Source organism: Phasianus colchicus, chromosome 1 (genome assembly GCF_987193195.1).
Source record: "Phasianus colchicus chromosome 1, bPhaCol1.hap1.1, whole genome shotgun sequence".
In the NCBI taxonomy this organism is placed as follows: Eukaryota; Metazoa; Chordata; class Aves; order Galliformes; family Phasianidae; genus Phasianus; species Phasianus colchicus.
In genome coordinates this window covers 7654694-7681416 of record NC_143436.1, presented here as the reverse complement: position 1 = coordinate 7681416, position 26723 = coordinate 7654694, and the positions used below count along the sequence as shown (strand labels likewise).

At 42.8% G+C, this 26723-nt stretch overlaps 1 protein-coding gene across 4 annotated transcripts in view; it reads right to left on the bottom strand.

Annotated features, from left to right (window-relative positions):
• Positions 1 to 26723, bottom strand: part of CAMK1D (calcium/calmodulin dependent protein kinase ID) — a 252128-nt gene that overhangs the window by 35479 nt on the left and 189926 nt on the right. For 2 of the 4 annotated variants that reach the window (XM_031616048.2, XM_090134802.1), the window contains 5 exons: positions 22067 to 22179; positions 19516 to 19594; positions 9842 to 9929; positions 9152 to 9290; positions 2550 to 5900 (listed from right to left, as the gene is read on the bottom strand). In XM_031616048.2, the coding sequence (XP_031471908.1) occupies positions 5779 to 5900; positions 9152 to 9290; positions 9842 to 9929; positions 19516 to 19594; positions 22067 to 22179 (541 nt within the window). In that variant the 3' untranslated portion in view covers positions 2550 to 5778. The other 2 variants (XM_090134793.1, XM_090134801.1) reach the window with 2 other exon arrangements.

The following is a 26723-nucleotide window of genomic DNA, read 5'->3' as shown; positions in this document are numbered from 1 at the left end:
AGGTGGTGATACTGGGGAAGGTTATTTGATAAGTGATGCTTTGGAAATGATGAGATAATTAGCTCAACTTGCTGCCTTAATTAGTTCAGGCAAATAATCACAGCATCTTGGTCCGCACAATGCAGCTCATTTTGCAACAGGCAAGAAAAAAAAATCTTATGGGAAGAGAAAAATACTAAGAATTGAGTAAATCAGCCAATGATCTGACTAAGAAAGAGGAACAAAAAAAACCCAACCCACAACCCTGAAGAGACACACTGACATACTTCTTGGCAGACCTGAGCATTGACAACCCAGGAAGGTACTTTAGATGCAGATCAAACTTTTTGACATCATATTCAGAGGGACCCTCCCCGACTCCCTGTTTCTAGACGTGTGTACATGACTGCTGCATAGTTTTAAGCTCTGGATGGTGACTCTTCCTGTGCATGCTATGTACATGCAGAGCATTCCACAGAAAGACAAAATACATTATCAGGTTTTGCAGTATCTTGTTTACAAATATTGGCTTTTGCATTTACTCAAACTTAACAAGGGATTTCAAGTTACAGATACACCGAGTCATTTGAAAGCAAAACCTAGAAGAAACCCCTTGAAAAAAAGGCTGGATTGAATGTGCATGAAGAAAAGGCTCAGGAAATACAAAAGTAATGAACAGTAGTTTAATACATGCAGTGCAGTAACATGCATCTACTGGAGATTTTCCATTAGCTCAGCAGTGTTTTTTCACAGCGCTCATGAGCGTACATGCCCTGATTCCATGCTAGGGCATGGAAAAATGTAAGAGCCACTCTTCTGACCTTATAATTTATGAAGAGGAGGAAAAAAATAGCTAACTGGGCAGTGCTGTGGCCCATTTCAAGGTGGGGAAGGAGTCTCAAAAATCAGTCTGGATAAAGAGCCTTTATCCTTGGCTTTAAACACTATTTACACAGCTTTGACCCAACAGCACAAAGTCAGACCAAAAAACCTGAACCAGCTCCTGGCTTCCCACCAGTGGGACCTGTGATCCCTGGGGCTGTAACATGCACACATGCACGTGCACAAGGATGGACAGGCAGGACTCAGTTTCAGGGAAGGGTGGTGGTGGGGGAAATGAAAGGGGCTGTGTAAAATTGCTGCTGGGCAAGAAGTTGGAGATGAGCAATGTACCAGGGGAAACTGCACAGTGCTTGTGAACAGGTTCCTCAACTGTTGCCAATTCATCCTCTGTGCTTGATTTTGATGCTGTTTTCCTTGGATGCAATCGTCTTTGTGTGTGTGTTTCTGCTCTTTGCTTGAATGAGTGCAATTCCTAGCATCAAGTTTCTAGTGCAAATAAGCGTGATAACGAAAGCAAAACTCCCTTCCCATGAATAATTTCAGGGATGCATTCAGGCTCCAGTTCAACCAGATAAACATGCATAGGAGAAAGAACAAAGGTAATCTCATTAAATGGGAACATCCACAGAAGATACCTTGGGGCTTAGTCTAGAAACTGATACTTTGCGGGTATATGAATCCTCCAAGTATTTTGAAGGAGAAAAAGCAACAGTCTACCGTCTGCATGAACTCACTGGCAAAATCGATCTGGTGTTTTTATGTAGGATTCACCTAGCACTGCTCAGACCTAGAGCTCTTACTCAGGGGGGAAGTTTTAGCAGAGCTTTTCCTATAGCTGATCTCCAAATTCTGAAGGACAATATCGACCTTTCTTGCTGATGGCTAAAAGCTGTCTGGCTTTCTCTGGAAGCTTGTTTTGCTAAAAAAAGGGTCATGCTTAACAAGGGGCAGCCTTGGGGATGGCTGCAATTTTATCTCTTGAGCTCTGATCTGCAGAGGATATGGGGAAGGGGCTCTGCTGGCTCCTAGGGCTGACAAATGCTTTGGGCAAGCTCCAAAGCTCCTTGGGGCTAAGCAGGAAGAAGAACTGCTGATAGAAGAAATACTGTCAGTAGCCATGGAGGTATGCAGGGAACATGCACAGAGAAAAATCCATTTTCTAATGCCTACTGTAGAACTACATAAGGATGTCTACCAAGTGGGCAGATACTCCCTTCTGTGGCTCATTTCCCTATCATTGCATGGTTTTATTTCAGCACCACAACAGACACACAAGGAGTAGGTCAAATCCCATTTGTATTTTGGAGCCCACTACTCTAATGACACCTGTACAAAAGCAACCAGGACAAAAAAGACATCACCAGAGGGGTAACACAGTCTCAGGAAAGCATCGCTGCTATGTTTCCCTGTCCCCCTGCTCTCCCCATGCTGTGTGGTGGGGCCAGTGTCCACTCTGTGCTGCAGAAGGGGTGATCCAGCAGGAAGTTAGGATGCACTGGGAATGAAGTCGCATGCAAAATCAGCAGTGTAACCCCCTGCCACTGCAACACCGACTTTCATCTCGCAGAGCTCACGGGCAGCCTGTCCTCACACTTCTTCTGCAGGCTAAGGGCCAGCTGGAGGTTTTCTGTATTTTTAGGTATTTTTTTCCCAGCAAGAGCACTGCTGTTGGCATCAAAGATGGCCTCTGTGACTCTGGAGGTAAAAATCAACAATCAAAGCTGCAAGCAAAAAAAAAGAAGGGGAAGGAGCTCAGGAAAACCAGTTACAAATGAAAAACACATTGGTGCCAGTCAAGTAAAGCAGAAAAGAGTAACAGACAGGCCAGTCCAGGCTGAAGTCCTCATGCAAGGAGTAAATCACACCATGTTTAGTAGGACAGCCCATTGGGAAAGAGCCCAGAAGGATTTTTCTACCTGCTCTGCATGGTGAGATCTGGATTTGTTTTGAATCTTTTACTTTTGGGCTATCAGCCCCTTTCACACACGCATGCATACACTATTTACTGGATAGATGCTGGAACATTTGCTGTGCCAGTCTGCTGCCAAAGGACAAATGGCTGCAATCCCAACATTTCTTGTCTGGGTGCTGCTGTTATCCTGGTGAACAGATTTAAAGTCAGGTTTAAACTGAGAAGTTTTAACCGAGGGATACTTTGGGACTCAGTTTTGAGTATCACTATGCATTTGGCAAACCTGGTCAGGTCTCCAGCTCTGTTTTACTAATGCAAAAGAAGAGCTTCCCACCACCCAAAATTGTATCACACAAAAACAATTTTGCTTCTAAGTGCTCATGTTAAAATCCCAGTGCTTGATAACAAGCCTATGAGAATGATGATAACTTACATAACTACTCTAGAACGTTAGGTACAAAAACCCAATTGCATTTTTGGAAGGAAGAAATGTTCCTAGAGTAGAAAACAAAGAAAGCTCGACCATGGAGGGCCAGCTGGTGTGTGGGAACTCCACAACTGCAGGGTATGGGACAACACATCTGCTTTCACTCTCATCACTCATCTTTGGTTTGCAGGTGGATATCCATTTGCTTTTCTATTTTTCTTTCTTTCTTTTTTTTTCTTTCTTTCCTTCCTGCAAGATACATTTGGATGCTGTATTTTGCATGATGGCTTCAGCAACTGCATTAAGCTCAAACCCCAGGTTTCAGAAGAGAACGTGAAGAGGAAGCACTGAGCCCCAACTGTCTTTGTCTGACCACAATTGGACAAAGACAAAAATGCTCTTTAACCAAATCCTGCTATTGGTTGCACAAGAGCGAATGCAGGGAACTCCACTGACTTCTAATCTTGGGACTGACCATCTACATACATAGAACTGAAACACAGTTGAATTCATGAAATCACGTGTGTTCAAAATAACTCAAATTTGTGTGATAGGAGTCTCTCTCCTAAACTAAGGCTTACTTACTCAGGCTGGCAAAATAAAGCAGACTTGGCAAGAGTGTAAATTCTATTTTACCAATTAGAAGGAGCAGAAGTACCTGGTGAGAATGGGCTTGGCATGACTTGCAGCAAGGACACCCTGTGCCATTAGGTCTGCCGAAATCTTGGTCAGAAGTCCTCAGAGGGGAAATTATATGGAGTTTTGATACCAGTATGTGTCAACTTTCCTAAAACATGGACACTGTGTCTTTCTGATTTTGCTGCAGCACCAGCAGACCAAGCATGCCCATGAATGATTATATGCAATCCAAAGGGCTTTGCTAATCCCTGCAGGCATTCATAGCTGTCCCAGACGTGGAGACTCACTCCCAGGCCTCTGAAAATGTAGAATACCTTAACAGAAAGGAAACTGGAGCCCTATCAAGTGCCACCAAAAGAGCTGCCTCTTCAAACAGGTTTGGTGCTCATTGCCACCTGCTTTTCCAGCATCTAGAACACAAAGTATGATAGATGAAATCCCAGCTCTGCTAATCAAAACCAACCAAGTGACGTTGAAGCAAGATTTTGAAGTCTCAATGATGAATAAGTATCTTATGGCTTTTCACAGCACAGTCACTACTGCCTGATACATTCAGTCTGTGACTGGCTTTCACAATTTTTTTTTCTGGATAAATGCAAACGTGGCAAATGAGCTTGTGCCTCTGGTAGAGGGTGGACCTGTCTGGGGTCACGTGAAGCAGTTGGATAAACGATGACAGATTTGCTCTTCTATTTCAAGGTGCTCCAATGCATGACCACACAACATCAATGTTGGCTGTTCCTAGATGATGCACCAGGATTTGTAGCCTGGAAAATGCATGAATTAAAAATAATTGAAATTGAGTTAACTTTTGTATACGAGCTTTAGAGAGGGGTGGAAGTATCACTCTTCTTCAACAAAGAGAAACTGAGATATGTAGAAATTAAAGCCCAAACATTTTTGATCTGGTTCCTGATCCTCATTTATGGCTGGTGACCCTGGCAGGTGCTGAGCATCAGCAACAGTGGACAAAGCTCCATGAAGCTGTGGGTGTTCAGCAGCTGTGGTGCAGGGAGCACGGGCTGGGTGTGCTCCCAGTACAAAGCCGGGCTGGGAGGCTGGGAATTAAATGTCCTCCACAAGGACGGCACAGTGAGTTGGTGGCAGAGGACAACTACTGCTCTGGGCCCCACATCTTCCTTTTCTTTTGCTCTGCGCAGAATGCACAGAGGAAGAGATTATCAAGGGGGAAATTGCTGGAGTATGAAACTCTGTTGTTTTGTTTGCTCAGCTCTGGTCTGCTCCTCAAAGGCACCATGTGCCGACTTCTCCTCTCAAACAAACGTACCGCAGGCTCACAGCTCTGCAGGAATCAGGCTGGTGGCAACTGAGCTCTGCCCATGGCTTTCAAGGAGGAGGAGGGAAGGGAAAGCAGCAGTTTGAGCAGCAGCAGCTCTGCTGAAGCCTTGCAGACCAGTCTGAGGAGCGAGGAATGGCACGCCATTGCAATCCTCACGTGCTGCAAAGTTAACGCCAACTCCTACCTACCAAAACAGCATAATCCCCCACAAACTGGGAGGAGAGACATTACTGGAAGTACTTCTTAAAAGAAAAAATATATATATAATGCTCAGAAAAGTTATTCTATTTAAATAATCCAGTTGAGATGTTTGTAGTTAATGGAAAACAAAACGAAAACAAAAACCCAACAACATATACTGTTACCTACACTGAGAAAAGAGTAAATCACTGGGGATAAGAATGCGTGTTCATTAGTTAGAACATTGCTAGACTCACATATATATATATATATTTATATATATGTATATATATGTACAGCACCAGAGACTGTTAGATCCGTTCCCCCTGGAGTCCTTGCAGTTTGTGATAAATGAAATATTTCAGAATTGCAGTATAAAATATGGCCATAAAAAAATCTTCTTTCTTCTAGTCCTTCGTCGAGTATGCGGGGCAGGGCGAGGGGTGGCTTGGAGGAATCCACAGCCCTATGCCTGCCTGCTCCTGGCCACCCGGACTCTCACTTGCTCCCTGTGTGCACTGTGGTCACTGTGGTGGGTCTGGGTCTCCGGTCCCCTCCTACCGCCGAAACGCCTGAAGAAGCAGATGAAACAAAACTACAGAGAGTGGATGGAGACATACCTAAAAGGAAAGCCAGAAACACAGTTAGAAATGTTAATTTTGGAGGGGATGTGGGCAAAGTTGCTTCTTGAGCAGGTGTTGTTTCCACTGCATGCTCCAGACAGGAGGGGACCACAGCTGGAGATGGTGCTCTTTCTGCAGCGATGGGTTGGCTGGGTACGTCCACAGGGATCTTCTGCCCTCCTGGCCCACAGCCACGGGCAGTTGCACACACATGCCACAATGAATAAACGTCTGGCTTCGCTATGTGTTCAGCCAGACCAAATCCACATTTCTGGGGCTGAAGACAAAGAGCTGTGGGATTAGAGAATCCCTCCAGCATTGTGTTTGCTCAAAGTAATTTTCCTCAAAGATGATTAAACTTCTCATCAAGGACGTCTAGCTAAATGAACAGACTGTGCACCTGGGCTAAAAACATTTCCCCAGGCATCTTGCAAAGCTACTGATAAAAAAGAATAGTGGGTCAAACTCACTGATGAGTTCCTTTAATTTTAGAGAAAATGTAAATCTGTGTGACTTGGACATCATTCCAACAGCACCTTATGCTGCTCCAGGCCCTGCTGATATGTCTCTGGGACTTCCAGTCAAGAGACAAAAATTGATATAGTAGAAGTATCTAGACACAATTTTTACCCAGCAGCTGCTTTTGAACTAATTAGAGACTTCTCACAGATACTTTTTTAACGAAAAGAATGAGATTTCAGCTAAGCAGAAAAGTTTATGGAATGTGTTCACTTCCAGCGAACCCTCCAGCACAGCTCTAAAAAACACAGCCCTCCCTGAAGAATGCAAAATGGGCTGAGCGTTGAACGACTGATTCTAGATTTTTCTATTCCAGCACAACCTTGGCTGTTCCAATGGAAAGCATTCATGACAAGCAATAAAATCTGTCCTCAACAGAGCCTTCCACTCAGGATGTGCCCCCCTCCCAGCATCTTTGCAGACTCTGCAGGGAGCTCCTTGGATTTTTTCATCCCATGGGGCTTGGTATCACTTAGAGCTGAATGGGACCCCAGCAGCACCAAGTGGCACCTAGCTCTGAAAAGATGTAGGCTTGATGGATGAGAAATACAGTTCATTCTTCCAGCCTGGTAAGTAAAGTATGGATGAAAACTATATTAACATATCTCACTCTAGAGTCTGATATGGCCCCTTGGGTCTTTTTGATGCTTGTTATGACTTTTGCTTACTTTCCTATGCCTGAAGGTGATGTTTCAGCCTCAGGGATAACTATGCTGAGCCTACATTCAGCCGCATCCATTTCCTAGCAGTACTGGCATTTGACAGAGATCTAAACTCTGTAATTAATCTAGGCAGCTCAATCACATCTAAAGAAAGTAAATCAGGCACAGAAGACTGGAAATCAGACCAGTGCATTGCAGAAATCCCAACTGATTCACCTAGTCAGGTAGTGTAACCCATCCTCATGTATCTTCTTGTTCTGGCCTAACACAGCAAAAGATTCAGGATGCAGCCTGACATAATCTTCTCTCAGGCTAGGGCTGTATTTAATTATCTTCAGTGATGTGAAATTGCTGCATTTGAAACTGTCTGGAGAGCTCATTAAACATACTACTAATAGCATTAGGCAGGATTGTATTTTATAATGGTATCACAGATGTTTCATGTAACTTGCTGCATGGGATCTTTTCTTTGCAAGAAATCTGGCCCCAGAGAAAATCACCGAGGGAGAAGGAGACAGGACAGAGATCTCCAAGGTCTCCTTCTTCCCAGCAGGAGGCATTTGGTGGACTGTATCAAGTACATCAGTTGCCTCTTAATGTCACTCCCTGCATTTGTTCCTTACTTTTCTCACCAGTTCCCTGGGGCTCCAATATCTCCTAACTCTTCTCTTTAGTAAATTTCTTTGAGAAAGGAAAGCTCTGGTATTTTCTGGCAAGCTCTTCTGTTGAATTTAACCTGGGATGCCTGGAAATGAATACTTCTCTGCCTTCTGTATCTGACATGAAAAAAAAAAAAATCACCAATCAATACATCTGGTTTTATCCTTCATCCCTCACCAGTTATGCCAGCAGAAGCTATACCCATAACAGAGTCTACAGTGGAAGGAACCAAAATTAAGATGCATTTCTCCACTGAAAGGGTTTTCAACATTTTTGCATTGTCAGCATGTGTTTAAAGTGCTTTGCTACTGGTCAGTCCTTTGCAGATGCCAGAGGCATGCCAAGAGCACAGGGATGCTTTATGTTTTTGGCAGTAGCCGTAGGGTTTGGCACTGGGCAAAAATAAAAATCTCTATAGATGGACAGAAGGGAATAAAATAAATGCCCTGAAGTCAGAGATTAAATAGGCTTCATTGCAAAAGAAACATTTCTGCCTTCCAAGTGCTGCCTCCCCTGCCATGTCTTCTCTCCTGGCATTCAGAAAAAATACACACCCTGAGCATCTGACTCCTTTGTGCAGCCTGAATATCTCCACTGCTGCCTAGAACAAACAGGGCAGGGGCCAGGTCTTGTGGCAGCATGCATAGCCTGAGCCCTTCTCATACAACTGAACCTCCTCGTGCAGGAGCTTCACCTGGCTCAAGTTGGGTTGGCCTGGAAGGATCAGTCTCTCTCTCATGGAAAATGAAAAGCAAGCAAATTTTTATGGGAAAGGAAAAAAAAAAAAGGTTTTATCTCAAAACTGGAAATGAAACATAAACAGGTCGACTAAGCTCTGCCAGCTTTCAGATAAATACACAGCTATTTGCTGAGCAGTCTCTGGGTCTTTTTCCCACCTGAAAGTCCTTATTCAGCATAAGAATGTTGCTCTCCCAAAAACCACACTGCTCAACTTTTCAGTGCATCAATTTTTCCAATAGAATCATTACATTTTGTCCAGCTAAACATGAGAGCCTCAGTCCATTTTCAGTCATTATTTTCAACATCTACTGGCAGCAAGGACTGCAGCCTGGGGGGCAGAGAGAAAATGCATTTCCCATAGATTTGATAGGACAAGGGGGAATGGTTCTAAACTGTGACAGGGGAGGTGTAGGTTAGATATTAGGAGGAAGTTTTTCACTCAGAGGGTGCTGATGCACTGGAACAGGTTGCCCAAGGAGGCTGTGGATGCCCCATCCCTGGATTCATTCAAGGCCAGGCTGGATGTGGTTCTGGGCAGCCTGGTCTGCTGGTTGGCGACCCTGCACACAGCAGGGGGGTTGAAACTAGATGATCATTGTGGTCCTTTTCAACCCAGGCCATTCTGTGATGCTATGATTCTATGATAGATTTGCTCTCATTACTCACAATCTTTCCGGGTGGTTGCATCAGGCAGTGGCGTGGCGAGGCTGAGTGTGCCTGAGACACTGGCACTTGTGTTGTCCAGGCTGCTGCCGAGGTGTAACCGCCGCATGTGTCGCACGACTGCTGTGGCGTTAAATGCTTGCTGGGGAGAGAAAAAAGAACAAAAAAAAAAAAAAAAAAAAGGAAAGAAAAATAAAAAGTTGGAGGTAAAAGGGCAATTTCTGCCCTTGTCTTGGTTACTCAACCAAGATGAGTCCATCGTTATCCCAGCTTTTCCTAATTCTTGTTTTCTAAGCTAGAAGTCCTGCTCCTTATCCTCATTCCTTCTAGCACTCAGCTAGGATGTGGCTGCCCACAAGGGAGGCTGTGCTGGACACATCCTTCCTTCCAGAGCTCACTGATGTCCCAGTCACTTCATGTCCTCTCCCCAAGGCTGACTCCATAACCTTATAACATATAATCACAGCTGGTGCTTTAGACCTGGTCCCATCTGTCACACTCGTGGATGCAGCACCCTCTATTAACAGCCCCATGAACCCATGTTACCTAAGATGGGACAAACTATAGTGCTCAAAATGTTGGACCACAAAAGCAGCTTTATATTGGAACATTATCATGCTGAAAAGGCTGTGCAGCTGCTGCGTTAGAAGAGTTAACACACCTAAGTGTCATCCCTGAAGATGGGTCACTTACTCTCCATTTGCTTTTTGCAAAGTTCTTCCGGATCTGAGCGCTGACAGACTCGTGGATGTTCTTGTTGAGTGCCGTATCACCTGCAATCCTGAAACAGGCAGACAAGACATATTTTAAGGCATCTTTTGTTCTCCTTGAATACACCTGCTCCTCAACTGATTTAAGTCTGGTCCTTATGGAGTGAGTGTTCCTGCAGAGATGCCTCAAACTTCCCACCTCTGTCTCTGCTGGCAGCAGTGGTGGAAAATATGGAGCAACAAAAGCAAGCACAGATAAGGCTTGCAGGCCTGGCAGCTACAAAGAGGTACAACCTTATTTTGTTAGTGTGCGACTGCTTTCTATCACAATTACAGCCCTGGATGAAAATATCGTGCCTTTTCTTTTTTTTTTCCCTTACATCTAAAGATTTAACATCAACAGGCTGAGACTACTTTTAGCCTCAACCATGCAGTCACTTCCAGAGCCACTCCAACCTGTCTGATTTTTATTTGCATTGGAGATTTTCCTGCCACACTCCAATGTACATAGCCATTTGTCATGATTAATGGAGATTTACAGTAAAGCAAATACTCTATGGACTCTTACTATATTAGCACTGCCTGCATAAATAGCTTAAGCTGAGCAACACTTGTCTGAGAAACTTCACTGATACTGTGAATTCTGCTTCTTGAGTAGGTAGTCACATCCATAGCTATTTCAAGATTTTGTTGATTTGTTTAACTCACCGAGGCACGAGCTCCCTTGGAAAAATAAGCACATTCATGAACTAATGTTAGGTCATGTGCTAGGGGTACAAATGCTACCTTGACGTAGATGAAGCCAGGAAGCAAAGACTGCCTCCTGTATTGTATGTGACATTTTCAGAAATCATTTTTTTAACCATGTTATAGAAGTGTTTTGTCCATTAGTAACAGAAAATGATAAGAAATCAAAAGAAATATATCAGACTCAGAGCCTCCCAGCCTGGGGACCTTCAATAACAGAATCGGAATATGGGAGACACAGTGGTCATCTAGCCCATTCCCTACCCCAGCTATGTTGAAATTACTTGGACAGGTATTCAGCTAACCAATCCTGAAATATCTCCAAAAGCTGCAGACTCCTCAGACAACCTATTCCAGTGCCCCACTGTCTCTCAGAAGACATGGAAACTAGTTTATTCCTTTTGTCTTTGAAGCATCCTTTCACATATTTGAAGACTGATATCATGCCTTCTCTCCATCTTCTCTTTTCTAGACTAAACAAACTGATTCCTTCACTGTTTCCTCATAACTCATATTTTCTAATCCTCTGATCTAGTGAGCTTCTCTGGACTTTCTCCAACAAGCCCACATCTTCATTAGAGGGCGGTTCCCAAACTGTTCACTGTTTTCCAACTAAGGCAGCAGAATGGCAGCACTGCTTTGCTTACATACCCCAGCCTGCTGTTTCCATTTATGCATCTCATGAGTTGAAGACATTTCTTTCACTCTGTGCAGATCGTTTTGAATTGTAACTCTGTTCTTCAACGGATGTGTAGAAATTTCTACTTTCATGTCAATGGCGTGTGTAATTAGTGGATCAGCTTCCTCCAAACTACTCCCCTCTTTCCTGCTGGTAACATGTACCCGAGATGTGAGAGATGAGAGACACTACTTTTGGAAGGAAAATGGGGGACTAAAACTTTATCGCCCAAAAAAGGAGAGGGTTGCAGCCTGTTGCAACTGACCTAATCTATAATGAGTTATTCAAGAGTACTGGAGCCAGCAGAAGTGTGATCAGGAAGGAGCAGGTTCTCATTGCCCACCTCCATCTGGGAGGAGCACTTTGCTGACTATCACTGCCACATCACTGCCATCTAAAGTAGGCAGAAGAACTGGTACCACAAACAAAACATGGCTCTCAAATGACATTTGACACCCCTTACTGGCCCCTGTCCTATTAGCAAAAAAGCAGAGGTTTTGAGAACTGGAAGACCTTCAGATCTTCCTCTGAGGAAGGCTCCTCCTGATCACTTCTCTCACTGGTAGAGAAGTCATTGTTCTTGATTTCCACTAGGTCCAGTCTGCTATAAGCATTTTGAGGCAGCATGTAGGACAGCTAAGCCTTTTGTTGCAGACGTTCTCCAGAAGAGTTTTGTAGTGGGAGAGCAAATTTCTAGCCAGAGTCACTCCAAAATGTCAGAAGCACTCTGCTCCACCCAAGAATACCTCCTCAGTGAAGGCACATGCCCTCAACATGCAATAGCTGGGAGCAGGGGCTGTCATAGCACAGATTTGCAGAAGAAAACCAAACCATTCAGCCAAACACTTCATATGAGAACAACTGCAAACCAAAGTGTCTGTTCAGTAACTGATCAAAAAGACCGAGCTGCAGAGACATTACTTACATTTGCAAAGAACGTTTTTTCCTCCCAGGCTAATGAAGCATTCTTCTTTATGAAGGAGCTTGTTAACAAGCTCTATGAGCACAGATCGCATTTCCCACTTGCCAAATTTCATTTTGGAAACATGGGCAGAACACGTTCCTAGGGGATGATACCCTCCCAGACCTTACTTATCATTCCTCACAAGGACTTGCAAATGCACTTCTGCTATACGAAAGTTTTCATCAGGCATGTAGCTCAAATACAGCCTATATATTTTTTCGAGCTTATGGATCATTTTGTGAAAAACATGGTAATTTCAGTAAGAAGCTGCTGGTCCCAGTAGTTCACAAACTGTATTCTAATATCACAAACTCTGTGTTGAACGTGCTATTCTGATAATCTTTGAAAAACAGCCTTAGTGCCTGGATATTTCCCAAATCAGAGTAACACTTGTTAACCTCACAATGGGAGGACAGACATCCTGTGAAGCTCTCAAGCACTGTATCAGTGGGGACCATTCTACATCTAAGGTCTCTCTAGCAGCATTTGCTTTTTTTATGTTCTAATTTTTTAAACAGCAGTACTGGGGCTAATTTAGCACAGCAGGAGATGTTCAAACACGTGCTGGAATGTTGAATGCTGTGGCCCAAAACACAGATCCAGATGCCAAAGCTGGCTGTGGGATTGTTCTCCATGAGGTCTCTGAAGAATCATTTTGTTAATAGTGCAATGTTGTAACATGAGGACTGTGCATTTATACTGCATTTTGCACTTGGAGAATCTTCAAACTTTTATAAAATACTCAGTGTTACAGTGTTTATAGTATAGTCTTACTTATAGGAAACTAAAATAAATGTTAACATTCTTCCTCTGGTGCTGGCTTGCTGAGTTGTAGTGGTTTAAGTATGCAGGCAAGTGAGGTGGGGATTAGCAGGTAGAAGTCCTGTCTTTTACACAGTCAACATGATGAGTTTTGGATACTCAAACTCACCCTAAGGTGGGTATTGTGAGCATCATCATATCTATACTGAAGCTCTTTAATCACAAACCTTAGTTCCCATGCTAAGATGATGCATGAAGTCTAATAAGGGGATTGTTTTTAGGGAATGCTATAATCTCCCTTCTACCTTTCTCTAACTCCATATCCAAAGGCTTTAAACCATCTTATCTTTTCTTTCACGACAGAGAGACTTTAATATTTTTTCTTCTTCCTTCATCACAGCATGAAAAGGAACCATGTTCTCTTTCAGAGATGGTCAACCTGATGCTTTTTTAGTCAAATTTGCAGTTAGCATGGAAGTTAACTATGAGAGCATTGAAACTTGTTTGTTTTTACCAACTGTACCTGCTGACTCGGTAAAAGATATTACTTCTAGTTACCACACACACATAAGAAGAAAACTAAACAAACCCAAACAATGCACGATCTATTATCAAACTGAGCATCATCCCAGCACTGAGCAAGGAGTCACTACCCCAAGAGGTACCCGATTTTCTCTTGGGGCTCCTGTTCTGCAGCTACACCCGACTGCTCTTTGGGGAGCTTTGTGTTGAAGCTGTTCTTATATCCAAGTTGAATGTGTCAGCACAAGGAATTGGACACCAATGACAACAATCAGACTACTCTCCATCACAAATACCTCCACTGAAGATAACAAGACAGTGCTTATGAATACCATTGAAAATCTGGTCCTGCAGATAAGAGGAATCTCATCTAATGATCAGATATTATTTCATTGTATCCAATTTATTTTAGCTCTCTATCCAGTTTCAAAGCTATCACAGCAATTTCACTAGCCATAGCACTTCTAAGCTTTGAAAGGAGCCTCCAACAAAGAAAAAAACAGTGAGTTTATTTTTGGATGGTTCTTTGCACGGTGTGCAAGCATAGACCTCTTGCATGCCATGTCTCCCCTGCTCACGATGGCAGGCAGTCTTTCATCTAGCATTATTTTCTGAACCTTCCTACCCACTGAAGGCAGCCAACTTCAATGCTGTGCTGGCCAAGCAGTGCTTGGAAATGCTCTTGAGTATGATGACAGGAAATGCAGAGTTAGCTGTAATGGATAACACTGAAGGATCATAACTCTTCTGCACATACACATATACACACATGCATGTGTATAAACATGGATACACACATACAATGTCAGTGATGTTCCAAAATAAATAGAGTGTGGGGATGAACTCGATAAGAGTTTGATTTAATGTTGTAAACATCAGCAGTTCTCTTCAGGGAGCCCTTTTCACACTTCAAACAGCATTGTCAGAGAACTGAGCTCTTTGTAAACTGTGTCCTTTCCTTGGGTGGAAGTTATTATCTGGCTCATGCTCTCTGGCACATAATAAACACTCAGAGTCATGGTCATAATCTGCAGAGGCTCAGTCCTTGCCAAAGCTTTACAGTCTTCAGTGTAGGTGGGGATGGATATGTCAGCATGTCCCAGCTGTCCTCCTCCTTTCTCCATGGGCAGTGGGGAAGGGTGAAGGCCACGCTAACACAGGTGTCACAACATTTTAGGTGCCACAACCTTCTTCTCTCCTATACAGTTTATACAGGGAGGGGATACATACATCACCCTTCAATGCAGATGTTCCAAATTGCCTATGATGCCAGAACCAGCTTCAGCACACAGCTCTAAATCCCATTTAAGGTCACTTGGGAAATGCAGGACAAAGCAAATAAACTTATGACACCTGCTTCAGCTCGCACATCAACTTCTTAACTGTTAGACCCTCTCCTCTCCAACTGAGCACTCTTTTCTTTTCCTCCATGCCCAGGCTGGAGACTGAATTTGGGGCCAGTCATGGGGCTGCAGAACCCAGCTCGACCCAATGGGGAGTGCAGTGTGGTCCTACAGCTGAAAAAAAAACCAAGTTCTTGGGTTTCTGCTTCTCACCCTTAATTACTGCAGCCTGAGCTGCTGCCTTGAACAGGATGTGGGCCCTGACATGGCAGTATATTTAATACATTTAATTGCTGTCATTAATATGAGCTTGGGAAACATTAAGACGTATCAAGCTGCAGCAAAATTACCCTGCTCTTTTGTTACCTTCATTTTCGTCATCCTTTCTGAAAAGTCACAATGGAATAATGAAGCGGAACATTGCACCTTTGCAACACATCATAAACAGTGAAAAGTTCAGTGAAAGATACTCTATAAAACAAATCATTTTTCCAATGGGAAGCATAAGTCACCTGTACATTAAACTGGAGAAATCTGTATAAATGCACAGATTGTATAGGTTAGGGTGTAATCATTATACCAACAAGTCTTACATATTGTACTGCTTCTGCTACCATATTTCACTGCAATTATTAGCCTCCTTTTCTGCCAGTTCCAAGTTTAACATACCGTCCTCCTGCCAAGGCCATTTGATTATAAATAGCAAAATATCACGTAAATGCAAGCATGTGGGGAGCAGATACAGCACAGAAAAATGGGCCATTGGGAAGAAGTATTTACTTTTTTTAGGGTCTGATCCTGTACAAACATTTAGTCATGTGAATAGGCGGCTATTCTTGAGCAGTTTCCCAAAATTCCAAGAGATTACTAACCTTAAAGGCAGAAATGTCATATTTTGAAAGATCCAGTTCTTGCAATTTACTTGTTTGAAAGTTTTTAATTAAAACATAGTAATTGAAATTAGTGGAATATTTTGGAACCAGCTTGTTCTTCCTAAGTATTATATAGTGAAACAACAGAGTCACCCAACCAGGCAGCCATCCCATACATTGGTATATATTCTTATCACAATTAGATGATAATATATGCATTAAGTATTCATGATTTGACAGATTTCTTTCTAACTTCTAGATGACCATAAAGATCTACCACTGCAGGAAAAAGTAGAAAGAAAAGACAAAGCTGGAAAATGTCATTACATAGAGCCACTTCACTGTTTATACTCCTCTGCTTCATCCTCTTCTCCAGCTAAGCCAGGAGATTTATGTACTTGCACTAGTTTTCATCATACACTGAAGACAATACTATGCAGACACTATGGAAGCTGAGTTTGCAACAGGGAGATATGCTGAAAAGGTGAGAAGGTGGGATGGGATGTCCCTATTGTAATAGTCATGGTAGTCTGTCTCTGTTGGCTAAATACTTGCACCCGTATCATAGAATCACAGCATCACAAAATGGCCTGGGTTGAAAATGATCATCAAGTTTCAACCCCCCTGCTACATGCAGGATCACCAACCACCAGACCAGGCTGCCCAGAGCCACATCCAGCCTGGCCTTGGATGGATGCCTCCAGCAACCACAAGGCAAAAGAACTCAAGTCTGGACTTGCTGGAAGCCTATGTCCGGGCTGTGGGAAGGACACATTTGACCATCAAGAAGAAGTACTGAGCTCCACTCTTCCTCCTCCACTGAAAAGACCTTCTCCTCCTTCAAAAGGGAGGCGAGGATGCCATTGCAATGGATATCATGGCTAGAATTAGAAAAGGAACGGTAAAAACTCATGATTTCCTGGCATAAGCAATCTGTGTGGAAAGTGCTTCTTGAGCAATGGCTTGGCAGAAGGAGATCCTAACTCTAGCTCTGAAATAACAGATAACATACGAGTGAGTGTCCTTGACTGTCCAAAACCGCAACTGTTTACCACTGCAGGATCCAAACCCTCCAAAAATCACTGCACCTCTCTCCAGAGAGGGCCATAACAGCAACATTTATGTTACAGGAAGGTTTTCAGAGCAAGGGGAAATAACACATTGAGTCATCTACTCAAGAACACAATGGGGAGGAGAGAGGCAGATCTGAAGTCATCTCTCTGGATATCTTCATGCACTGCTTTCACTGCACAACCCTCCTGCTCATTAAAACGCTGGCATGTAGTGCCATTGCCATCTGCTATGGTCTGCAGATCACATGGGGCCGAGGTGCATTTGGGATGGAGTGGGGATAACATGGTGAATATTTTAAGCTTCTCCGCTGCAGTGCCATTTGTACCTCAAAGAATGATGCAGGGGAGGCAGCCCTGCAAAAGAACCACTGCCCCGAGAAGTGAGACTGGCAAAGAAAGATCCCTGCCACAGAGATGGAAGAAATCCCTTTCTGGAGTTGGTTTTTCAAAGGAAGATTGGATTCGGTAGAAAATACCAAACATAATGGAGCAGTCTGTGAGTTTCCATCGGCTGCTGGCCATGACATGCCAAAAAAAAAAAAAAAAAAGAATAAAGAAAAATGAAAATACTTTTAATCATATTGAATCATTTTGTTCCTTTAAGAGGACCGAGAAGCTGTGTGTGTTACAAGTGCCACGTTTCTTTGTTGCACTCCAGCAACCAACACAGATGAAGCAGGGCCAAGAGCTGGATGCTTACGCTTTGTGTATCTTGGATCTAAGGCTTTGGAAAATCTGCCTCTCAGTTATACAAATGGTCACCTCATTCTCTGCTGGGAGTTGCATTCCCATTGTTTATTCTGTATTTCTAATACTGGTTTTTGTAACTTCTTTAATTTCCTGAGGTTCAGGCTAGTATCATTTAGAAATATATATTTTTTCATCTCATAGGAGCTGGATTTCACTTGTCAGATTTCTTTTGTGTCACACAGGCAGGACTTACTGATGGGAAACACAATTACTGATAGGCTACTGGACGAAGGGCAGACCCAGGTGTTGACTTCTTCCCATCTCCCATTCACAGTAATGCCAGACACTGACTCAGCTAATAACCATCTGTAAAAAGTTCTTCACTGTCACAGAGAAGATGAAAAAAATCTTTTTTTTTTTTTTTTGATGATTTAAATTTCCTTCCTTCCATTCCAAACCTCTCCTACAACTTTTTAATTGTAAATCCTGAGCCTCAATCTTATCTTCAGCCTAATTAGATATCACAGCTGTCACACAGACATCAATACATCACTCCCACCATGAAGAAATCAGTGCCTACTTTTATGGTCTTAACTTACTACTGCTTCACAAGTGCCAAATTATTAATTAATGATAAGGGTAATTCATCAGTGTATTGGTAAAAAATAAGTAAGTCAGAATGGTATTTTTCCCTCTGTAAAAACCTTTAAAAGGATTTACCATCCATGCAGTCCCAGGAGTGGGAGCAGCAGTGAGGTGAGATCAAGTGGTTGTCAGAGAGAGGAGCATGAACACCTGCAGCTGAAACTACTCAGAAAAACACCAATAATATCTCTGCCTGTGCTTTTGCTAGCATGCTTTATACCCTCAGCTCCACTACTTGAGGCTGATCACTGGGCACAGATTGCATCACTGGGATGGTTTTAAGATCCATCAAGCTATTGAGCTAGCCAAAGTAGCTCAGTGGCTTTTCTGAGGGGCTAAGGACACTCAGGACAAAATTCTTTTCCATGAGAAATGCACAGCCTTAAGCTCTTATCCAGCCAGCACTCCAGAAACTGTGAAAGGAAATCGTATTTGTGGTAACTGTGATGACAAAAAGCACAGTCTACTGTGCACCTGGGGTGAAAACATCCTGTCGTTGACTCCTTTCTGTTGCAGCTGTTGTAACAATCAACAGTAATATCTTGCCTCATATAAAATGACCTCTGACATAGAAAACTTGTGTCTAAAAGCCCATTTCTGGGTGCAGCTGGTAGTGTAGGGTGGTGTTAATCCACTCAGAGTTGATCAAAGGACATGAGCCATTCCCGTCAGCCTTATAATCCTTAGGTAACGTTGGTCATGTCATCCATGTGCAAAGGTATAACCTCATGTAAAGCACTTCGTGGAGGACTAAATTACATGCACAGGCAGTCCAAGTCCTGTAGTCACTGCAGAGAAGCTGGATTCTCTGCAGTGCCAATTGCTGGATCCAATGCAGTCTCAGCTTATCCCACTTTATGGTTTCCTGCTTCTTGCATTCAACAAGACAGGGCAAACAACATGCAAAACCAGGCCCTTACTGCAAGCACGAAGTGAAGATGTAAGCTATCATCTGTGAAGCACAGGAGAGGATTTCCTACTTCCTGAGGTGCTCTTAAATGATTTGATGTTACTTTGGCAATGACCTTAAGAGCAGGTTGATACCCATCTTTCTGTACACCTGCAGAATTTGATCTCCTGCCTCTAAATGTGTTTCCTGGGTGAGGTAATTTCAGTGCATCCCATTGCTGCACCCTGGTCAACATGATGCATTATTTCACTGAACCCTTACACAGATATTCAAAAGGTTGCTGTAAGAGATTAAAGTCCAGCATGTTTTTCCAGGAAAATCTGGAAGATAAAGGCAGGGGTTATTCAGTGGAGACTATTAAGCCACGTGGCATAAAAAACGTTTCCACCCGCGAACATTAAATGATATTTTTTGTCCAGAGTGTTTCACACAGAGGTGACTGTTGCTTACCAAGGGTGCCGTGCTGCTTGTTCACAGGTGTATCTTTTATTAGGGTCCTTCTCCATCAAATTCCGAATGAAGTCTTTAGCTATGAAGAAAAAAAGAATAAATAATAATAATTCAAAGCAATAGGTTTGATGCTCAGTTCTTCAGGATGTTCAGACTTTTGTTCTCAGGCATATCCAACAGCAAAGAAATCACTGAGAGGACTCCTCATAGCTATGGAACATGTTGCTCAGGTTATGTGAAGATATGTCTGAGCCTGCAAATGAAACAGTGTCAGGGTCTGCTGGGATAAGACAAGGGGAAATGGTTTCAAACTAAAAAAGGGGAGATTTATATTGGATATAAGGAAGAAGTTTTTTATGATAAGAGTGGTGAGACACTGGCACAGGTTGCCCAGAGGAGTGATGGATGTCCCATCCCTGGAAACTCTCAAAGTCTGGCTGGATGGGGCACTGTGCACCTGATCTAGCTGCAGAATGACCCCTATTCAGTGCGGGGAGTTGGACTTTAAAGATTGATATCTAAAAAAATTAATCTTTAGAGGTCTTTTCCAACTCAAAAGTTTCTATGATTCTATGATAATGTTCACAACTGATGGAAGCCACCATTTACTTTTGTGAGTTGTCCCTGGTAAAACTGTCACGGAGATCAAGCAGCTCCTTTCCAGACATCTTTTGGGAGCTAGAATGGCCTGTTTTCTGTAAGCAGGATGCTTGCAGTTGCCTTGCTCTAAAGGCAAAAGTAGATTTAACATATGGACCAGGCCACCAAGTGCTACCAGAGCCAGAAAATGGCCCTAGCTCTTTTGTCATTTATTAATACAGACATAACCAAAATGACTCAGGATCAATCCAAACTATTTAATGTGGCGGGTACACTTAGAAGCAATGTGAATAATTTGGAGTGAGCAGAATTCAAGACTGCTAGCTCCGTGTTCCCTGGTCAGCCAAAAACTTCTGACTTCTGGTCTGAATATGTTCATATCTGTTAAAGATGTTGGTAAGTTGAAAGAGGAAATCAAAGAGAAGGTCAGCACTGCAGCAAGAGGAGACTTGCATTGCTCATTCCAAGCAACCATGCACGTGGGCAGTGGAGAGGATATATGGTGTATTCAAAAACAAGTTAGTGAGGAAAAGAGAGTCTCTTGGGCAAGAAATAGTGTTTGTGATTGGTGCTAGAGGACGTCGCAGCATGGTTTGTGTCAGGCAATTTCAGGAGAGAGCAGCTGAAGGGCCCAACGAAATCAAATATGGCAGGAAAATCTTTGTGCTTCTTTAGGTGATGGATTTTCTCCCTGGAAATGCAAAGGGGTCTGCCAGCAGACCTTCATATTTTCTCAGACAACTATTATGGGCTTAAAAAGAACCACTCATCACATATATTTTAAGCAATTCCACACAGTGATATCTAGACCACAGATGTTAGCAGCATGTAATGTTGTTTTATGAGGAGATAGCAGGACGTATAATTAACTTCAAAATAAAATATTTCTTTTTATGTCTTACTTGACTTAAAGCATTACTAAGTGTCATGGTTTTGTGATTTTTGGTTTTCGGTATTCCACATCATAACATCATGTTTTTGGCTTCCTTCAGCTATCAAACCAATCAAGCTATCATTACTAGGTTTGAAAGTTCATTTCTATAGAGCATGACCAAGAAGAAATCAGAACCATGTATTTCTAGAGATATTTTCATATGGTAAAATTTTCCTCAACTTTATTTTTCCCACTGTGTGAAATGGCAGGCATTTCCCCAGGTTGGACAGAGCAAGGAAACTGAGTTTGTGTGATCTCCTGAAGGACGCAGCCCAAGATTGGCTCCCACAGGGTGCAGTGCTGGCCATGCCTCTGCAGGTCCAGGCACTGGGTTAAATGTCTTCCCACTGGGTGAGGAACTGGGTGAGCAGAGGGGCAGCTATCTGGGACCAACCACATGGATAGCAGTCCTAGTTAGCAAATCTGATTATCATCTTCATTTAGAAGCTATTGATTTCACAGGATCACAGAATGGCCCGGGTTGGAAGGGACCTCAAGGATCGTGAATCTCCAACTCCCGCCACAGGCTGGGCCACCAACCTCCACATTTAGTACTAGACCAGGATGCCCATCCAACCTGGCCCTGAGCACCTTCAGGGACAGGGGGAATTTCTTGTGTTGTGTTTCTTTTTGCTGCACTGCCTTCTCACTTTGGACCCATAGTACAGTTTTAGAAACAGAGCCAAACTAGATTTCTATTATCAGTGACACATATCTGAGGATATAGAGATGTTGAAGTAATCGCTCTTCTCAGGACAGTTTCTTGCTATCTTCACTTTTTATCCCAGACACATTGAATGTGTTCTGGATGAAATGTTACTTAATTTTCTCTCCTGAAAAAATAACTTTCTGTAATCACTTAGCTAAAAAAAAAAACCACACCCACATGCATTCCCAATGACTTTCAGTTTAAAGAAGGTCCACACACAACAGACGGTGCATTCTCACACATGATGGAAGATATCTACAACAGGCATTGCTGCATGCCTACTTGTGGTAAATAAATGAGTTTCTTACCAGACTCAGAGATGTCATCCCAATAGGGAGAGTCAAACTCATATTCTGCCTTGAGGATCTGCTCGAAGAGTTTGGAGTCATTTTCATCATAGAAAGGAGGATATCCACAGAGCCTAATAGAGAAGATAATTGACACTTAGACCCATCTTTGCCAAGAAGGTGAGAAAGAAGAGGGAGGAGAAACTTGTTTAAGACTTGCCCCATTAGGTTTTCAAGCAAGCACTACCTTGCGAGCACTGTTCAGGAACATATTAAAAAACACTTCTGAAGATCAGCATTGTCCTTCATAAATAGTAATTCTTCAAGGAAACCTGGTGCAACTGATGCTACACCGACTTATACAGACATCCTGGCTCCTCTCTGTATGCTTTCATGTGTGTAGGCAGAAAAATAATTGCACGATACAGCCATGAGCCTTTCCATCCTCTCCTCTACATATGGTAAAGGGAGCTCTGATGGGATATAAAAGCAGCAGAGCCTGCATGAGCTGGACATTAACCTGCTGCTGCACCAGGAGAATCTCTCCTTTTCTCATTACTGCAAGTAATCTTGCTGGCCCCATCAAATTGCCTACCTTGCCTAAGGCTAGCAGCAGTCCTGGTCTTCAGCACTTTTAATTAGAAAACCAAGCCCCAAGACAAGGAGGACATTGAATGTTATTTGTGTACTTTGAACAAAAGAATTCAGGAAGAACCCTACCTCTGCTGTAGGGAGCAGGACATTGATTCTGTCAAAGCATGGCTCCTCCAACCCTGCAAATGCTGGGCATAGGAACCCCACCTCCAGCACTGCACTGAGGAAATGCAGCCACAAAGCTTGTGTTTCAGAGACTTCTGCCCGGGTGATGCTGCATGCTATAGCTTGTTTCTGTCTGGGCAGACATGTCTCCAAGAACATACCTTCTTCATTTTTAACACCAGTTTTGCAATATCAGATTTACTTCAGTGGCTAGTCCAAGGTTTTAGTAAACCCATCCTGCTCGCAGTTAGAGATGCCACGCTTTCTTGTCTTATCTCTGCTTATAGTAAAAAAATTTTTTTTCACTTTCTTCCCTGATAGTGAAATCATCTTTTCTACTACACTTTTCTTAAACCCTGAGTTAGTCCACCTCAATAAAGTATTTATCTAGAGAGAGTCAGCTGTTACAAACAGACCAAAGATCTAGCTGAAACATTACACTGCAGCAAAAACAGAGCGAGGGGGGGAAAATTGTAAGAAATGAAATACTCAAGTTATTTATAACCTAAAGCCAGCCAGCTGCCCTGAAGGTTATTTGACCCAGCTCAACACTTGAGGGTGAAAAGAGCAATGTTTTGTTAGCTCCAAAAAGTCAGTGTGCTTGATAAATAATTTAAATGGGCAGTGAGATGAGATGTTGATCTGCGTCAGATTCATATTGACCTGGAAGAATTCTTCTGAAATTTGCAGCATTGTAATGAATCCACTGTGGTTCGACACTATCTTTCAAAACAGATGAGACAGTTCTCATTTGTTTCCCACTGGATGGCTGCCATTATCAGAAGCAAGCAAGATGACCTCATGCCAGACAAGAAATTACATTTGAAGTAGTGCCTACTTCAAATGTAATTTCTTCATACCTACTTCATACCTACCTGATGGGCATGTGTATAGGAATTGATGCAGCAATTCCTATAATACACATAGATTCCTATAATATACTGGTAATTACATATGAAAAGGCCATTGGAAATGGTGTATCTAAATAAAAGCCCTTGAAGCTGCTATCCACATGGATAAAAGATTAAAACAGTGTGAAAGTATTCAAGGTGCAGAACGACTCCTCCAAAGGTGCTCAGAGCTGGTCCTCTGGTCCTCTTCCCTGGGGGATTCTGTAGGCTCCGTACAAGAAGCCTGACAGCCCTTCATTAACTTCTTGCCTTCCTCAGCACTTTCCTTAAAAGAAAATCAGACTGCTCTGATAAAAGCATTTGAAGGCGAGCAGACAGCGCTGTGCATGCCGAGGTGCCGTCAGGCTGCTCCACAGAGAGAAATAACTCTCTTAAAATGTACAGTGTGCTAATTACCTTGGCAAAGGTACAAGAGCACAAGTTAGGGCTGCGATGATTTATACATGCTTGTGGCAGCAAAACATAGGAGCAAAGCGCTGAGCAGCACAGAGCTGGAGGCTGTAGCACTGCCAGGGGCAGAGCCAAGCCATGCATGCCCCAGCAAGAGTTCCAGCCCTCTCAGAGCCTTCCACCTTCCCTACACACTTCCAGCTCATCCCAAGCTCCTCCAAGCCCTTCCCAAACTTCCATAAGTCTGGTCTGTGAATCTACATGTTTGGTTATCTACCTCTGGGATGTCCCCACAGCTTTCAGAAGAGGTCTTCCAGAAGGTGCTGAACCCCTTATCTCTGACACGATGAGCCCTATAATCACCCTTTGTGATTCACTCCCAGACTTCCAGCTCTTCAGTGATGAACGGAGAGAGCTTGAGAAGGGCTAGTTACTATTCCTAATTGTGGACAGGGACATTCCTGCCTGAGAGCAGGCTGAGCACAGGGAAGGGTCCTGGCTCTGGTGAGGACGAGGGGACAAACACTGCACAAAGAGGGACCCAAGGGTATTCCTCCAGGAGACAAACCATTGAGGACATGGAAGAAAGAAGCCAGCTACTTAGGACTGAGGAGATGGCATGTGAGAGGAAAATACATGGGCGCTCTGCCAGAGGTATGGGGTGGGAGCCAAAATATAGGATGTCTTGCTGTCCTTTACTTTAAAACCAAGGTTTGGGAAGACACAGAAATTTTAGCATAACTTAGAGCCAGCTCTGGCTTTGCAGCAAAGGATGGGAAAGCCCCAGTAAATTAGCTTAATGTGCATTTATGGCTGGAAGAAGTTTTGCTGGACTTCCAACGACTGGGCCACCTTCCAAAGCTTATAATAAATTTGGTTTAATTCTGACAGAATCAAAATCCCACCAAGTTCATTTCCATCTGCTGGGACATTTCTGTGTGAAAAAAATGACCTCACTATCAGAGGTTCTGCTGCATTTCTTTAGATATACAAAGATACAAAAATAACCCTTCTGTTTTCAATGTGAAAGAACTTTGCATTGTCCTGGGGGAGTTTCAGTCAGCTATTACTTGTCATTATTTTCTTGTAGATTCACCAAATGAAAGCAATTATTTTTTTTTTTTAATAATTATTTAGTAACTATATCACATCAGCAACAGATTTTCCCTTAACCTCCTATTCCCAGTCTTTAAAAGGAATGGGATGTAAAGAAGACAAACACAGGTGGATGCACAAAAGAAAGACACTGCCAAAGGTCATCTCAAGAAGCCATAGTAGAACACAATAGGAATGCCAGACACGCCTTCTCAACAAGCAGAGCAAGCACATCCATGCAAGCTTCCATTGCATATTGTGGATGATACTAAAGCCTAAATGACCCATTTGCACAGTCAGTGTACAGTCTGCAACACTAGAAGCATGGGGTTAGTTTTACAAGCAATTTTTTAGTGAGATCAGGGCAAATAACTCAGTAAACGCTCAAAGATCTGAGACGTATGATGTGGAAAGTCACCCAAGTGCTGCTTTTATGGTTAGACACGTGTATTTTTTATTTTGAGAATAAATCTTCATGCTGGCCAATGCTAGTGCCCTCATGAAACTGTGGGCAAGGACATATTACCATGGGGAGTAAAAAATAAATTAAGAAGCAAGCAATGAAGAGAAATAATTTGAGGCTGTTTTCCCAGTCTTTGAATGTGGTATCCTGAGCAATCCAACATACCCATGTATGTTTTCTGTCCACTAATTCTCTTTCTAGTACCAAACAATTAAGTTATCACTCACTTTCCCAGTGAGACTGACGCTTGATGATGAGAGACCGAGATGCCTACCAATCTTTTCTCAATGCATGACTTCAGGACAACAGTAAAAACCTTTTCTGAAATATCAGACTGTGTACTGATCATGGCTAATTCTCTTATTCAGACACCTCAAACATGGGTGTATCCACATCTAATTGAAAATGAAAAGCAACACAGCAGCAAAAAAGTCCAGGAAAGAGTGTGACCCAAGATTTATCTCTACACATCCTTCCTTTATAAACAATATTAGCCAACTGGTAATTCACTTGTCCTATCAATGAACAGAGTGAGAAGAAAATCCAAGCCAAAACGTATTCATCCTAGTGCAGAAGAGACGGGATGTGTTGAGTATGAATAGATAGCAGCTAAGGCAAAGCTTTCTGTGGCCCCATGCTCTTTTCCAGCTTTGGAACATGTTTTCCTACTATTTCTTTGCATCAACTAACTTAACTTAATCTATATCAGGCATGCATGCAACCATTTTAGCTTCCCAGGCTTTATAACCTTTCATGTGACTCACGCAGATCCAAAATCCAGCTACTGGCAGTCCAGGGAGGTCTCCCACTCTTCTCATCTATTATGTTTTGAAGCTGAACAAATATCAAAGCTATCTTGTGATACGTAAAAAACTGAACTCAACAAGGAGGTTGTTTCAAACTGAGAAATATTGCAACTGGAATAACAGGAAATTTCAAGCTGCTAAAATTAGTTCTTGTGAATAATGACTTCTCATGCAAAACAGGTCTTGATAAAAACTGCTGCTGCAGTCTCTACAATCTGGATGTCATTAATGAGAAGCATTAGAAACTGGCACTG